The sequence below is a fragment of the Mixophyes fleayi genome, chromosome 5 (genome assembly GCF_038048845.1).
Source record: "Mixophyes fleayi isolate aMixFle1 chromosome 5, aMixFle1.hap1, whole genome shotgun sequence".
Taxonomy (NCBI): Eukaryota; Metazoa; Chordata; class Amphibia; order Anura; family Limnodynastidae; genus Mixophyes; species Mixophyes fleayi.
Window position 1 is genome coordinate 184133480 of NC_134406.1, and position 15024 is coordinate 184148503.

The 15024-nt window shown below is 37.9% G+C and overlaps 1 protein-coding gene across 1 annotated transcript in view; it reads left to right on the forward strand.

Moving 5' to 3' along the window:
• The window catches only part of CDKAL1 (CDKAL1 threonylcarbamoyladenosine tRNA methylthiotransferase), a 731528-nt gene that overhangs the window by 652676 nt on the left and 63828 nt on the right, over nucleotides 1–15024 (forward strand). The window contains exon 14 of the mRNA XM_075213134.1: nucleotides 7105–7188. Within this exon, the coding sequence (XP_075069235.1) occupies nucleotides 7105–7188 (84 nt within the window). The remainder of the gene's footprint in view (nucleotides 1–7104; nucleotides 7189–15024) is intronic.

Genomic DNA, 15024 nt, shown 5'->3' on the forward strand with positions numbered 1-15024 from the left:
ACATACACACACACACACACACACACACACAGACAGACTAGGGGCAATTTAATAGCAGACAATTAACCTACTAGTTTGTTTTTGGAGTGTGGGAGGAAACTGGAGCACCTGGAGGAAACCCACGCAAACACAGTTTTGTATCCATTCAGCCAAATGAGCTCTACTGAGGCACTTGCAATTGACCATGGCTGCTCTAGTGGGGCAGACAATTGATGAACTGACTTGTTGAAAAGGTGGCATCCTATGACAGGACCACATGGAAAGACACTGAGCTCTTCAGTGTGACTCATTGTACTGCTGATATTTGACAATGCAGATTGCATAGCTATATACCTGGTTTTATGCACCTGTTAGCAATGGGTGTGGCTGAAATGACCAAACACACTAAATAAAAGGGTGCTAACATACTTTTAGCCATGTAGTGTATGTTCTAAAGGAGGACATCTGGTACAAATAAAGGCCATAGGCCTGATACTGCATAGGATGCATTTGTGGCAATGACCGCTGGGGCACATAATTGCATATGAATGCGTAATGCATGGTTGATAGTCTGTTAAGTGTATGTTTAGATGTATGCCTCCATTAAACAACAATCCTACTTTAGTATATGCGTGCACCTTCCATGCCTTCTTTCCAGGGATATTCATTCATCAATATGTTAGTGATACCAACAATTAAATGCCCAATACCTATATGTAGCTCAATCTGCATAAGAAAACTTTTTAGCAGTTCTTGAACAACTGTGATCTCTATGTATCCCTTTTTCATATGTTTTCTGTGCCTGCTTAGGTTTGTGTTACAGTGTGGCATATAAAATCTATTATTGTATCTTATACTTGGCAAATATTAATGTGAAATAATGCTTACGGTGCAATTACATATTGAATAATGTTTACTACTTTTTGAAGTATGACTCCCTGAATATAGATGTAGAGCGAGTAGCTCGGACAGTTCTTTATGGAGCTGGAAACACCAATGGTGGCTACAGAATTGCTTTTTGTGAGGACTAAATAATATTCAAGTTAAACCTTTATAATTTAATATAATTGTTTGGTGTGTCATGGAATACAGTTCTAATGCCTGACAAAAGATCTTATCACACCAATTTGTACCCGTGTCTTGTTAGCATTCTCACATTTGAAATACTTTGCTAATGTATTTTTGGTGTCTGAATTCTGGGAACATAGCCAAAGTGCTGCATGAACCTTGGATAGAAATTACTGCAATGTAACATACAATTGAAATATGTCTTCTTATATTATGCTGTCAACTTGAAATATTGTTCAAGATCCAAATAGTCTGAGACCGAGGTTTTATTCCTTTTACATGATGCATACAAGATTTAGTGGTCTATTTATTAAAGGGCGAAAAGCCCTAAATCTGGCAAAAATTAGAGTTTTTGCCAGATGTAGAGTTTCTCCTTATCTGTTTTAAGCCTCCTGGCCATTGAAGACTGTCACTGGGGTCCTCTTTATCCTAATTGGCCTATTTATCATTTACAGCGGGCGGTACTTGTTCTTCTTATTGCTATCGCCATCTCAGAATGGAGATAGCCAGGGTGCTGAAAAAATAAAAATGTTTTTTTATTAAAATGTGTCCAATTAATGTTCCTGGGGACAGATCAGAGCAACAGATCATTTTGTAACAATTCAAGACCCAACATAACTGAGCAACAGTGATAATTGCTTGGCAAAAACAACCCAATGTAGCCACATTTGTCCTTAAAGAACAAGTAAGCCCACGATTGGATAAAAGGCTTAAAATTAATAGATATAAAATCCTGCATATTACTGAGTTAATCTTTCATGCTTGTTCTCATTCTTATATTGGGATATGGCGGCTGAACTTATATCAGCCTTGAAGAAAACTTACTCTGAATGATGGACTTGGCAACAGTAATGTTGTTTAGAAATGTTTGCAATTATACACCGGCAGTTCACCAATTCGGCTATGTGGTATGTGTTTGCTGTATGTTATAGATATGGGGGATGCTCCTTAACACTTTTCTTTTAGGCAAAGCTGTATAAAGTAAGACTGAATCATTTAACTAGATAGAAAAATAAATCAATGACTTACACATGTAGATTTTACTCTCACTAATAAGTGCAGAAATGTTACAGTATAAAGTCTGTCATTTATTGAGCTAATAAAGTGAGAGACACAGAGGCTCCTACTAGTTGGTGGTAAGTCATAATATTACCGTCCTTAACATATTTGTCCAGAAAATGGCTCATAAGTCTATACAAAACATATAAGTATAATCATCAAAATCTTGCATTTAACCCACATGCTACGTAAGACAAGTCCTGTAAAGCTCACAGGGAACTCCACAATAATATAGTATAAATCCATTTCATGTGAGGGAATAAGGGGAGTATGAGTCTAAAGACTGATAAATGGTGTTTTCAATAAATTGTTGGATTTAGTTGTTCTTTAATTCATGACCAGTAGGTTGACCCTTTGTGTGAAAATGCCCACTAGAGCTTTATGGTAACACTGCTGAGCGGAAGAAAAAATAATAGCATACGGTATAGTGTGTGTGTAGTATTATAATATAGTAGTGTGTTTGCTAGATTCCCTATCAAAGCTTTAAAGAAGATGTCATTTACAGTATTTGTAATATAATTGATAAGGTAATTTACACAAGTTTTTATTCATTTTCTTTTTGATGTTAAAACAACATGTAAACCTATCACTTGCTGCACTAAAGGTGGTGTCACATGTGCTCCTTTCACTCCATGTATAAGTGCATCGTCTGATTGACGCAAATCATTCGCTCAACAGAGACGCAAGCAATTTAATCGCTCAAGTGGTTTTTTCTGACAGCAGCGATTTGTACAAGTATCTAAAGCACTCAATAAAAATGTTCTCCAATTGAAATACATTATATTTCAGCACGCCCTTTCATATGCAGTGTTTTAGGATCTGAGTATAAACTCAGAGATTTTCTGTAATCAACAAACGCCCCCATGGACAAAGCCTCTAGTTAAAACGAGAGTATACTGTAAGTTGAAAATGTTATAGTGCTGTTGAGTATACTGACACTATATAAATAAAAAAACGATAATAAGTTATGATTTAGATTTTTTTTTCAACTGTTTATGTTCTTAGTACTATTTAGTGGCTATACTTTAATTATGTTTAATCAAATATTCTCTCTTTTCATTTTATTATGTAAATGAGTTTGGACTACTGCTTAGAACTGCCTTCGTTGTGTTTTGTTATGCACATTCAATGATTATATGAATTTTAAGCTAAATATTTTTTTACAACAGTCATTTAACAATTTGTACACATTCTGCAAGTAATACAACAGCATATTTAAAAAAATAATGGGTGATGGGTATGATTTTTTTATTTTATTTTTATCACCAATTCTGATAACAAAATCACTTGTGTACTGGGCTTTCAGGACCACAATAAAAATAAATAAATTGTAAAACAAATAATTAGATAATAAGAAGAATTACAAAGCTTTAAGCATTGGAAAAAAAATGCTTTATTCAAATAATAAACCATTTTTACAATGTTATTCTGCTATCATCATCTTGTTGTACTTCTGTGATGCCTGTGAAGCTATCACCAGCGGTGATCCCTTAATGCAGAAGTGTCCAAACTCGGTCCTCAAGAGCTTTCTTTAATCATGTACAGGTGAAATAATCTACTTGGCTGGATCCCTATTTATCCCACCTGTGTCTACAGACAGAAGTCCTGAAAACGTGACCTGTAGCTCCTGAGGACTGGGGTTAAACACCTCTGCCTTAATGTATAGAGCAAGGTGAAAAATAGCCCTCTTGCTGACGAAAAAGCCATAGGGCTTTTTTAACACTTTGATAAATATGCCCCATAGTGCACATATACAGATAATATACAGATAATAGCATACTTACCAACCTTTGGTAATTTCCTTCCTGGAGATCCCAGGCAGGGGGGCGTGGTTGGTGGGAGGGGCGGCGCACGGTAACTTGCGTCATTTTGGCTCTGCCCCGCGACAAAATGGCATTTTTGATTCACCGCCTCCCGCCCACCAACCACGCCTCCCTGCCTGCACCTACCCGAATTTCGGGAGTCTCCCGGACATTCCGGGAGAGTTGGCAAGTATGGATAATAGTACTTAATTAAGATGATATTCACACAGAGCAACACAGCTTCAAATATTAAGCACAATTGTTCAACGTGCATAATCCTTTCAATAAATACCCATTGTGTTCTATATACCTAATAATAATCTGAAGATCATATCAAATATGATGCATTGCTAGGAAAAAAAATGTTGCGCGTGTGGGCACCTTAGCTTACACAGACTGAACTGTGCATGGGGCAGGAAGGCTAACCCTGAGTTACTGGTAAATCACCTCACCTGACTATAGTTTGCCCTTCCACACAGCCATGTTGTAGCATTAAGAAGTGTGAAAAATTATGCAACTTTGTCTTAGAACACTGAAAACAAGAACAGTATTTAATCCCAATAGCCTTTTAGTCTCCGTAATCTCAAAGGTATACAGTTGAATTTAAAAAAAACCCAAAAAAAACCCAGGAAGACCAGGTAAGGAATTAATCCCTTTTGGGGGATATGATAGAATTCCTGTCTCATGAAAGCTTAATACTGCATCCATATTCCTGGGCTTAAAATCACAGGCACACAAGGCACCTGTGTGTCACCTAATTTCTCAATATTTCAGTGCTTTGTCTCCCAGCATTAATCTGACCCGAGACCCACTTTATTTTTTTGAATACTTCATAACACGAAAGAGTCGTCCAACTAATGATAGACAAGGCAAACCTAGCACAATTCTTTTTCTAACACTGTAGGCTGAAAACTTTGAAGCATTTATTTTATTCTATTCATTTATTTTTAGTAGGATTTAATATGCACCTAACTATATGAAAGTTGGGACAGCATTGATGTATGAAGGTATTGTATAAAAATAATTCCACTGTCCCTGTATTATAATCCCTATGTTCGAGTAAATGGGTACACTACTTCTTTATGAAAAACGGCATCAGGCAGGGAAGTCCTTTATTGCCTCTTATCTTCGCCCTAGTAATTGAACCATTGGCCTGCTAGGTTTAGTCTGAATCCAGAGATTCTTATATCAAAGTGGACATCCACACGCATAAAATAGCCCTATACGTGGATCACATAATGTTCTTGATTACAAATCCACTAATCTCCCTTTGCAATATGTTTGAGGAGATACAGTGGTTGTCTTATTTATCCAATTACAAAATTAGCGCGACCAAAATTAAAATCTTAGACTCCTTTATCCTTTCTCATACTAGGAAACTCATAAGACTCAATTTTTCTACCAGGTAGCAACCCACCAAAATTAAGTACTTAGGTATTTACTTTGCCAGAATCACTGACCCTCTCTCTCTCTCTCTGCTGTTTACTCCCGTTTGTTGACATGCATTAAGAGAGATCTGAAATGGAGGAATAGAATGTTTACTTCCTGATGAACTGCGTTACCTGAATTAAGTTAAAAATGGTCCAGGGACTGCTATATCTCCTTTGTACACTACCCATAAGAATCCCTTCTGTAACCTCTTCCTTTATTCAGCAGTTGATGATGCAATTTGTCTGACCTGGAAAAAGATCCTGTCTAAATGTTCGCATTCTACAAAGACCAGGAAAAGCTGGAGGCCTGTGTATCCCATATGACTATGCAGCCCATATGGCCCAATGGCACTCCCCCTGGTACCAGGGTGTTGGGTTACTATAGAACTGGCAGTTGTGTCAACTATTCCCCTTCACATGCTCCAGTGGTCTCTGTCGAACCTGAGACAGCCCTCTGCTTGATCCCATTTTATCAGCCTATCTCTTTGATATGCAATTGCAAATTATATCATCTCTCACCACACCCCTCTCCACTCATCTTTTTATAGAGTAACCTAGCTTCCATAGATATGTATGAAAACACAAAATAGATCTGATTGGTGCACTGTAAGTCTAATCTATAAAATACAAGTAACTCAAGGAGCAAAGAAAAAAGAGGGAAGTAATGTTCTGAAACTATCAGAAAATATAACTCCTGACATGGTAACAATAATCTAAGCAGTTCATGCAATAAAAATTGTGGCATCAATATTGACCAATAACCATACTTGGTCCGGGAGCTGCCGGGGAAAGGTGAGCGGGGCTCAGAAAATTGCATCCTTTTGTCCCCGCCCACATGACATAATGATGCAAATGCGTAATTTTACTGCGGGGGGGTGATTCTTTGGGAATCGCAGCATTTTGGATCTAATTCTGCCCACTTCACTAGGAACTGGGCAGATGCGAGAGGCTGCCATACTTTCCCGGGAGTCCGGGAGACCCACCAGGAATCCGGGAGTCTCCAGCACACTTCGGGACAGTTGGCAAGTATGCCAGTAATGCAGCTGTAAGGAGAATGTGTGAATCCCCATTTGTTATCCAGCTAATGTAAACCAAACAGTTGACAAAATACAGCACTTTAATTGATCAAAGGATATGTATAAAAATTAACATGATGTAAATATAAATGGTACTTGTATGAATGTTCTGAAGAAATCTACTTGTTGGATTCCTCTTATGTAGGTCACAATTGCATCGTTTCGAAGAAATGTAAATGTATATCAACAATGATCACCATCCAATAGGACTACAGGCAATTTAAATATTAGACCTTTTTTATTCCATAAATGATAAGCAGAGAAATAGATGCCAACAAATAGGTTTCTTCAGAACATTTATACAAGCTACATAGCTTTCATTGTTTCTTGCTTATTGCAGCTATTTTATTTCATGATTTGTACATGTATATTTAATATATTTTGCAATTATGTCTTATATGTGTTTTTGTTAAATAACTTATTTGTTATATTTGCATTGTGTCGGTTTTTATACATATTCTTTGACCAATTACAGTGCTGTATTTTGTCAATTGTATATGTGTGTGTGTGTGTGTGTGTGTATATATATATATATATATATATATATATATATATATATATAGATATATATATATATATATATATATATATATATATATATATATATATACTTGCTGAAATAAGAATTATGTACATTTCTACTGTTCCCATCAAGTTCACTGTATCCAATACATATTGTTTGTTTTACAGATTGGTCAAAAGCAGCAAGTTTTAGTAACAGAGGAATCCTTTGACCTCCAATACTATGTGGCCCACAATCAATGTTATGAACAGGTAAGTGATCTATATTTATTATAAAACACATACCCCTTATGACAAAATGGGGATGTCAGAATCTCACCTCCTTAAATCTTTTTTCATTCCTGTATAACATCTGTGGTCCTCTTACTTAAAAAGCATAGTACTTGGTAGTACTTCCTGACAATGTCCTGTTAATTTTAGCAGCTACTCTGTAACGTACTCTATTTGTTCTCCACCAATCAGTTACTAAGATGCTCAGTTGATGCACAAGAGCTTCTCTTAGGTCAAGACAACCTAATCTGTAACAAATTGAGAGAGATTGTAGAGCTGTGATTAAACTTATGTGCACACTACAGAAAATTTCTCCCGATGCAAAATCTTTAACGATTTTACCATCATCATCAACATTTACTTATATAGCGCCAGCAGATTCAGTAGCACTTTACAATTGGGAACAAACAGTAATAAAACAATACTTGGTAATACATACATACAGAGAGGTAAGAAGGCCCTGCTCGTAAGCTTACAATCAATGGGACAATGGTTTGATACTCAAGGGGAAGTGCTGCATCATATTTAATATTTGTCCAGCTAGAATGCAAAGTGTGGCAATTATGTAGTATATCTAATGACTGATTGTTATTTTCTGTTGAATTTATGTATAACACTCTGAATATTTTATGTAACCTTTCAAAGTGTATTTTGTTAACTGACCTGAGTCTGACCTAGGCAAGTGTCAATGGTCTTTTAAAACTAGCTAGGCCCAGAGACAGATCTCTGCGTAGTTTGTGTATGCAGAGGAGTTAGACTTAGCCAGGCATAAAGATCAGAGGTGAGAGATTCTCTGAGGTGGCCAAACATACCGTATATCTTAGTGATAGATAATTTACTTCAGGGCAAACTCTGTGTCATTTTGAACATCCACCTAACTTAGGTGAAAAATAAAATTCCTAAGGTGGGTTGTATAGAGCCCAACAATGGTTTAAAAATCCCTTGTTTCAGACATCAGATTGTCCATTTCTTTGAGGAGGGTCTACTACGACTGAAATGTACTATTCTCTCAATGTATACTAATCACACGCCAATTCCTGAACTTGTAAGTAGGGATTCTGGTTTTATTTCCTATTTTATTTTCTGAAACTCATTTGTGTAACCTAATATATGTCTGTTTATTATCTTCTTGTAAATAAGCCTTGGAAACATTTTTTCATATTAAACATATTTTATCTAGTGTACTCTACCTGATTCTTTCTTACGAAGCCCAGGGAGGGTCATGCTAAATATGTATGTGATTTTAGTGTGAAACATTAATAAGTGGTTCTGGTGAATGTAAGGACACCATAATAAATCCTTCATGGTGGCAGAAAAGGTGTATTCATTGTTAATTAGCTATGGTAACACCAGTCACGCTAGCTGTTTAGATTGCTATATCTGGGACAGGCTGGGCATTTGTGACACAAAGGTTACAAAGTATTTAGTGGGCTGTGTGCTCAGTCACACACCCATGTTGGTCTGAGGGTTTTTGTATTGTGTTAGCTGTGTAGAGGGTGGTAATAGAGTAACCTAGGGAGATTAAGAGGGTAGTAGGTGAATATTTTAAGCTTGTCTGAAGAGGTGTGTTTTCAGAGAATGCTTGAAGGTTTGAAGGCTAGAGGAAAATCTTGTTGTCCGAGGGAGTGAAATCTCTATGCAGATCTTGTGCAGAATGGAGGTGCCGAGTTGGGAGATATTTTGAGACAAGTGAAGAGATGTATGTCTGTGCCATTTTGTTGATGGCCTTGTATGTTAGAAGAAGAATTTTATGTTTGATTCTTTTAAAAACAGGCAACCAATGTAGAGACTGACAGTGACTTAGCAGACAAAAGACGATTTGCAAGGAAAATCAATCTAGTCGCTGCGTGCAAAATAGATTGTAGGGGCTCGAATCTGATTTTGGGAAGACCAGTAAGAAGGGAATTACAATAGTCAATGCTGGAGATGATGAGTGCATTGATTTGAAGTTTTTGCAGTGTCTTGTTTGAGATATTACGTATACGTATTCTGGAAATCGTGTGAGGCTAGTGTAGGCAATTCTCTCAAGAGGTTTGAAGGGGCATGTGGACTGAGAGATGGGGCAGTAATTTGAGAGAGAGTTTGGGTCAGAATTTTGTGTTTTTTAGAATAGGAGTAATCACTGCGTGTTTGTATAGTGATGGAAAGATACCAGTAGAGAAATCGAGACCATCTGCTGAAAAGATTGGGACTCTGTAAACTCTATGGAAATCTGCCTACACTGTTGGTCGTGAGTACATACACAGTTCAGAATTAGCCCTACATTGTTCCATGGTGTATAGAGATTTTTAGTCCGATTATAAAATAAAATGAAACTATACGATGTGCTTTGGTGCAATAAAACATGATAGTGGGAGCGTATATATTAATGCAATATCGGACCTAACAGTTGTTTATCGTGTGGTTGGCACGATAATCAGGTGAAAAACCTTTAGTGTGTACCCAGCTTTGGCTCTCTATAAACCATTACTGTAGACTTAAGTCACCAGTGCAATACAGAAGGAAGATGTTTTGGAATTTAGTTGTACTTTTAAGCTCTGAGTGGATTCCTTCACTAACAGCTGTAGGTTTTCCACTCTACATACGATTGTCCCTCTCCATAAAGTCATTCAATGCTTCTCTTGTATGCACGTAAAGTACAGTATTTAAAGCTTGTGTTTAAACTAGAGATGTTCACTGACCCCCGTGTTCTGGTTTTGGATCTGGATTAACTTTGTGTTTTGGTTTTTGGAATTTTTTTCTAAAATCACATATTTTTGCTTTTTTTCCCCCCTACATTATTATTAACCTCAATAACACTAATTTCAAGTCATTTGCAGTCAATTTTGACCACCTCACAGGTCACAATATTATTTTCACACACTTTCAAACAAAGACTGCAGCGACCTGGCTGGATGCTAAGCGATAGAGCCATGACACAAACACACGGCAGTTCAGAGCACATCTAGGAAACATTGCCATACAGCAGTGACAGAAAAGAAAAGTGGTGCAAGATGGAATTGTCCTTGGGCCCTCCCACCCACCCTTATGTAAGATATTGAAAAGGACATGTACAGTTTAACAAAGCAAGCACTCCAGCGACAAGCAGTGCCACATTTGTGGCTGAAGTGCTTAGTTTGTTTGGGCCACCACAAAACAAGTTATCAATGGGCTTATGGCACCTAAGCAAACAGTTAATGAACTCTACTGCGGAAAGTCATGCACCAGTGGAAGCAGTTCTTGCCAGTGATAGGAAGAAGGCCATTGTCATGCATGGGCATAAGACCAAAGAAATCCACCTTTTATGTGTGCAATTATTTTTACACAAATCCTGACAACAGTTGTCTAGCCTTTTGTAGCATTGTAAAGCCACAGTCAGTAGAGGTAGGGATCGAAACGATCTAGGAACCTCATCCATGTTACGCCATTTGAAACGAGTTCATGGAAAGCTTTTGTGAAAATCAGAAATTTATGCTAAAAAACAAGCAGTCCAGCATCAGCTAGGTCCCTTCTCTCAGCTAGATCCCAGCACTTGCAATCTACACCCCCAACACCTTCATCTTCGATATCCTCACAAGTGATCAGAGTTAGTCCTGCATCCACGTTTCTAAGGCGAGATGACTCCTCCCCAGGACTCCTGGGGACTTCAGGACTCCTCAGAAGAATCTTTAAGAGTTAGGCCCACTGCTGCTGCTCCATCTGCCCGGGGTGGATCTTCAACCCAGAAGCGACCAAAAAGAAGAATACTAGTAGTTTACAACAATTGACTGTTAAACAATCCTTTGCAAGAAGAAGCAAGTAAGAAAGCTGTCACCCAGTCGCAAAGCGAATCACAGACGCCATGGCGACTATGCTATTATTAGATCTGCGTCCAATATCCACTATTAATGCAGCTGGTTTTTGACAGTTACTTGAAGTCTTCTGCCCCTGTTACCAAATTCCATGACAACACCATTTTACTAGAAAAGCTATTCCTCACCTCTACCAGAAGGTTCGTAAAAAATTTAATTATTGGACAACAAAATGCCATTCTACCCACTGTACTCTTAACCACCGATGTGTGGACAAGCGGAACTGGGCAAACTAAAGATTATATGATTGTGACAGCCCACTGGGTTGGTGATTCGCCTTCATCAGTAGGGAGAGCAGTAGCATCTACCAAAGAACGTTGCATTTTTCAGAGGCAGGCTACTCTGTGTATCATCTGCTTCACTAAGAGGCATATTATTATTATCGTAGATTTGTAAGGCACACCACAAGGGCATACATAAAACAGGACATACGTAAAAAAAGAACAGACAAAATGAATGGAGATATGACAACAAAGGGTATGGGGGACCCTGTTCATTAGAGAGCTTACATTCTAAAGGGAAGAGGGCACAGCTAAAACAAGAAGAGTGAGTGTGGCTCAGAGTAGAGATTGGTATAGTTGTGAGGGTGCATTAGTGTGAATAGTGTTATCGAGGATAAGGTCACCTCTAAAAAGAGATGGATTTTCAAAGAGCATCTAAAGATTTGAAGGCTGTGGGAAAGTTTGATTGAGCGTGGTAGGGAAATCCATAAGTGGGGAGCAGCACGGAAGAAGTCTTGAAGGCGGTAGTGAGAGGTGGTTATCAGAGACGAGGCAAAGTGCAGGTCAGAGGTAATGCCACTGACAACCTGTTTGAAAAACTAAGGAATGTCATTGCAACATGCCTTATCCTGCTTGTATTCTCCTGAGGATATGTGATTTCTCATAATGCCACCAAAAATGTTAGAGCATTACAGCGGAGGGAATTCTATAATTTTCCCGGTTTTGCTCACACAATCAACTTGGTGGTACAGAACTTTTTAAAAAATGACAATGGCATGCAGGATATGCTGTCTGTGTCTCAAAAATATTTAGGGTCATTTTCGTGATTCTAGAACACCATGTAGGAGAATGTAGCAGCTGCAAGAAGAATAGAAATTAGGGGAAATGTACTTTAGTCCAGCGCAGTGGAGAATACTTTCCGTGTTGTACAAGGTGCTGAAACCACTCAAAGTAATCACCTGTGAAGAGTGTTATCTTGAGTTAAGCGATTCCCCTAATAAGATTTTTTGTAAAAGCAGCAAGAGAAATTGAAGGAAGAAATTAAACAAAGCAATTCCACTAATTATGTTGGACTTGTAGATTAAGTAATTTATTCGCTTCGCCAGGATCCAATAGTTATTAACATCTTGACATCAGATCATTACATTTTGGCAACTGTGCTTGATCCGAGGTTTAAGAGCTATGTCTTCTCTTTCTTTCCAACTGACCCAAATCTCAAGAGATGCAATGAGCTCCTGGTCAGCAAGCTGACAGCTCAAGTGGTACATGACACAATGGCGTCTCCTCCTTCAGTTTCTCTGGAAATTGCTGCTAGTAAGAGACTTAGCTTTCCTAAGACACCCAGTGGTGATGCAGATGAGTCTGCATAACATTTTAACATTTGGTCTGGTCTAAAAGAATTGCCCAAAACTCGTGACAGCTCTTTCGTAAATTGAACTACAAATTCCATGAGTAAGGCCATTACCAGCAATTACATCAAAGTACACAGACTTCTGTGATGGTGGATTCCAGCGGGGGATGAATTAGTATTGTTTGAGGTTGATATACACACTGATGAGGGTGAATATGATGACAGTGTAGATTGCAGGTGCTGAGATCTATCTGAGAGAAGGAAGCTAGCTGTTACTGGTATGCTTGTTAATATTTTGGGTAGAATGGCATGTTGGCAATTTTATGGTATTCTACAGTAAACTTTCACCTTTATTAGATAGGTGTTTTTTTCTTTAAAAAGGTACAAGCTTTTTATTTACATTTTTGTTTCCCTGACTTAAAACCACTATGCACTTGAAGCAGAGGTACATGAGGCAGAGGGATTAGTATCATCATGACTGAGACTGGAGAGTGACTAGAACAATGTGACTGGAGAGTGAGAAGGACACTGCCACCCCTCCTGTTTCTGTATGATCTATGGCACAGTAAAATGTGACTGGAGACTTTTAATAATACTGCCTGCACTATTATTTGAATTTCTGTTTCAGCAGTAAACACTGCCACCTCTCCTATTTCTTCTATGGAACAGTACAATGTAACTGCAGATTTTGAAGAACACTGCCAACCCTATTATTTCTATTTCAGCAATGACAATTCGCAATGGAGCTGTCCTGGTGGTGTGTGAGCTATATAGCACCATACAATGTGACTGCATATTTAGAAGACCAAGCCTGCCAGCCCTATTATTTCTATTTCAGCAATGACATTTAGCAATGGAGCTCTCCTCTTTGTGTTTTACCTATATAGCACAGTACAATGTTACTGCAGATTTAGAGGACCAAGCCTGCCAGACCTATTATTTATATTTCAGCAATGATAATTAGCAGTGTAGCAATTTAGCTCTCCTGAATGTCACTGGATACTTTGAAGAACACTGCTACTCCTCCTCTTTCTTTTTTACCTATGACGCTGCCCAACTGCACTAGAGACTGCCAAGAACTGTGCTACCCCTTCTGAGTCCCTCTGTGAAATGGCGCTGAATCGCCATGGAGGGTGATACTTATAGAATCCAAAGCTTGCGAGATCTGAGATCCGACGACGTAACAATGACGTTTTGCCTTGTTTTCAATTCCGAGGGCGCGAGAAAGTACCGAGCCCTCTCGGCTCGGTACTCGGATCTGCTAAATTCTAGCGTGTTCTGTTCTCGGGGAACCAAGCCTGAGCATCTCTAGTTTCAACCTTTGACATTTAAAGTGTTATTTTAATTTTTAGTTTTAAAATTATAAGAAATTGGCACAAATAGAACTATTTCCCAAAACGTTGATTTTACATTTTAATGCATATTTAATCTTACAAAAGATTGTTTTATTGCCTTGGATTATACCTAAACCCAAATTTGGCACTCATTTTTTTACCCTTTTATGAGGAAACACCGTTTTAAAAATGTACACATTTACACTCTATATTGTGAGGATTTTCAAAATGAAACATAATTATCCTAAAATGTATGACTATCGAAGTATGCTTTTCATATAATGAGTTGAATTTCAAATGAATAACTATAAAATACTCATTTTATTGTGTTAAGCATTATGTTAAATACACAATTGAGCCAAAACTAGTAAGATCTTCGTGAATCCAAGAATAAAATATGTAGGTGTTGAAACCTTACATTTTAGTATCTCTTCATAGCCATGGTATTGTTTATATTTTGATTTTTCTGATGTACTAAATAAAAGACATCACACATTTGAAATCATAGCCCAAACAATGAGTAACATGTTAAAGAATGTAATGGAATAAGGTAAGAGAAAAGGGAATGCCTTGCACAATTATATTAGATGGGCAGATCACAGCCAAATAAGTGTCGCTACCACCTTATCATCTTGCCTGCTGTATGTAAATGGCATCTGGGGCCACAGTGTAGGCTGAAGTGCCATTTGTAAATGGCAGGCACTTCTCCTGACCATTCCCCCTGATCTGCCCTCTTATGAGACTTTCCAGGTCATATTGTAAAGGCGGTTCCTGGTACATATACTATCAATTAAGAAGCTGTCCTTGTATGATCACAAGAAGCCAGCATTTTTTACGAAGATGTAAGGAAGGTGTAAAGGTTTATTTCAGTCCCTCAGATAAGGCAGTAAACATATCCAACTATGTTTCGATCCCAGTATAAATCATTCTCAAGATGTCAGTGCCTTAAAAAAAGAGATTAGAGTTTTTCAGAGCTAGATTATTGTTAATTATGTCATGATATGTAAAAACACAGATTTGATAGAGGGTGTACTTTCTTTTTTATATGACTGTATATGCATCTTCTGAAAAGTAGGTTTCTG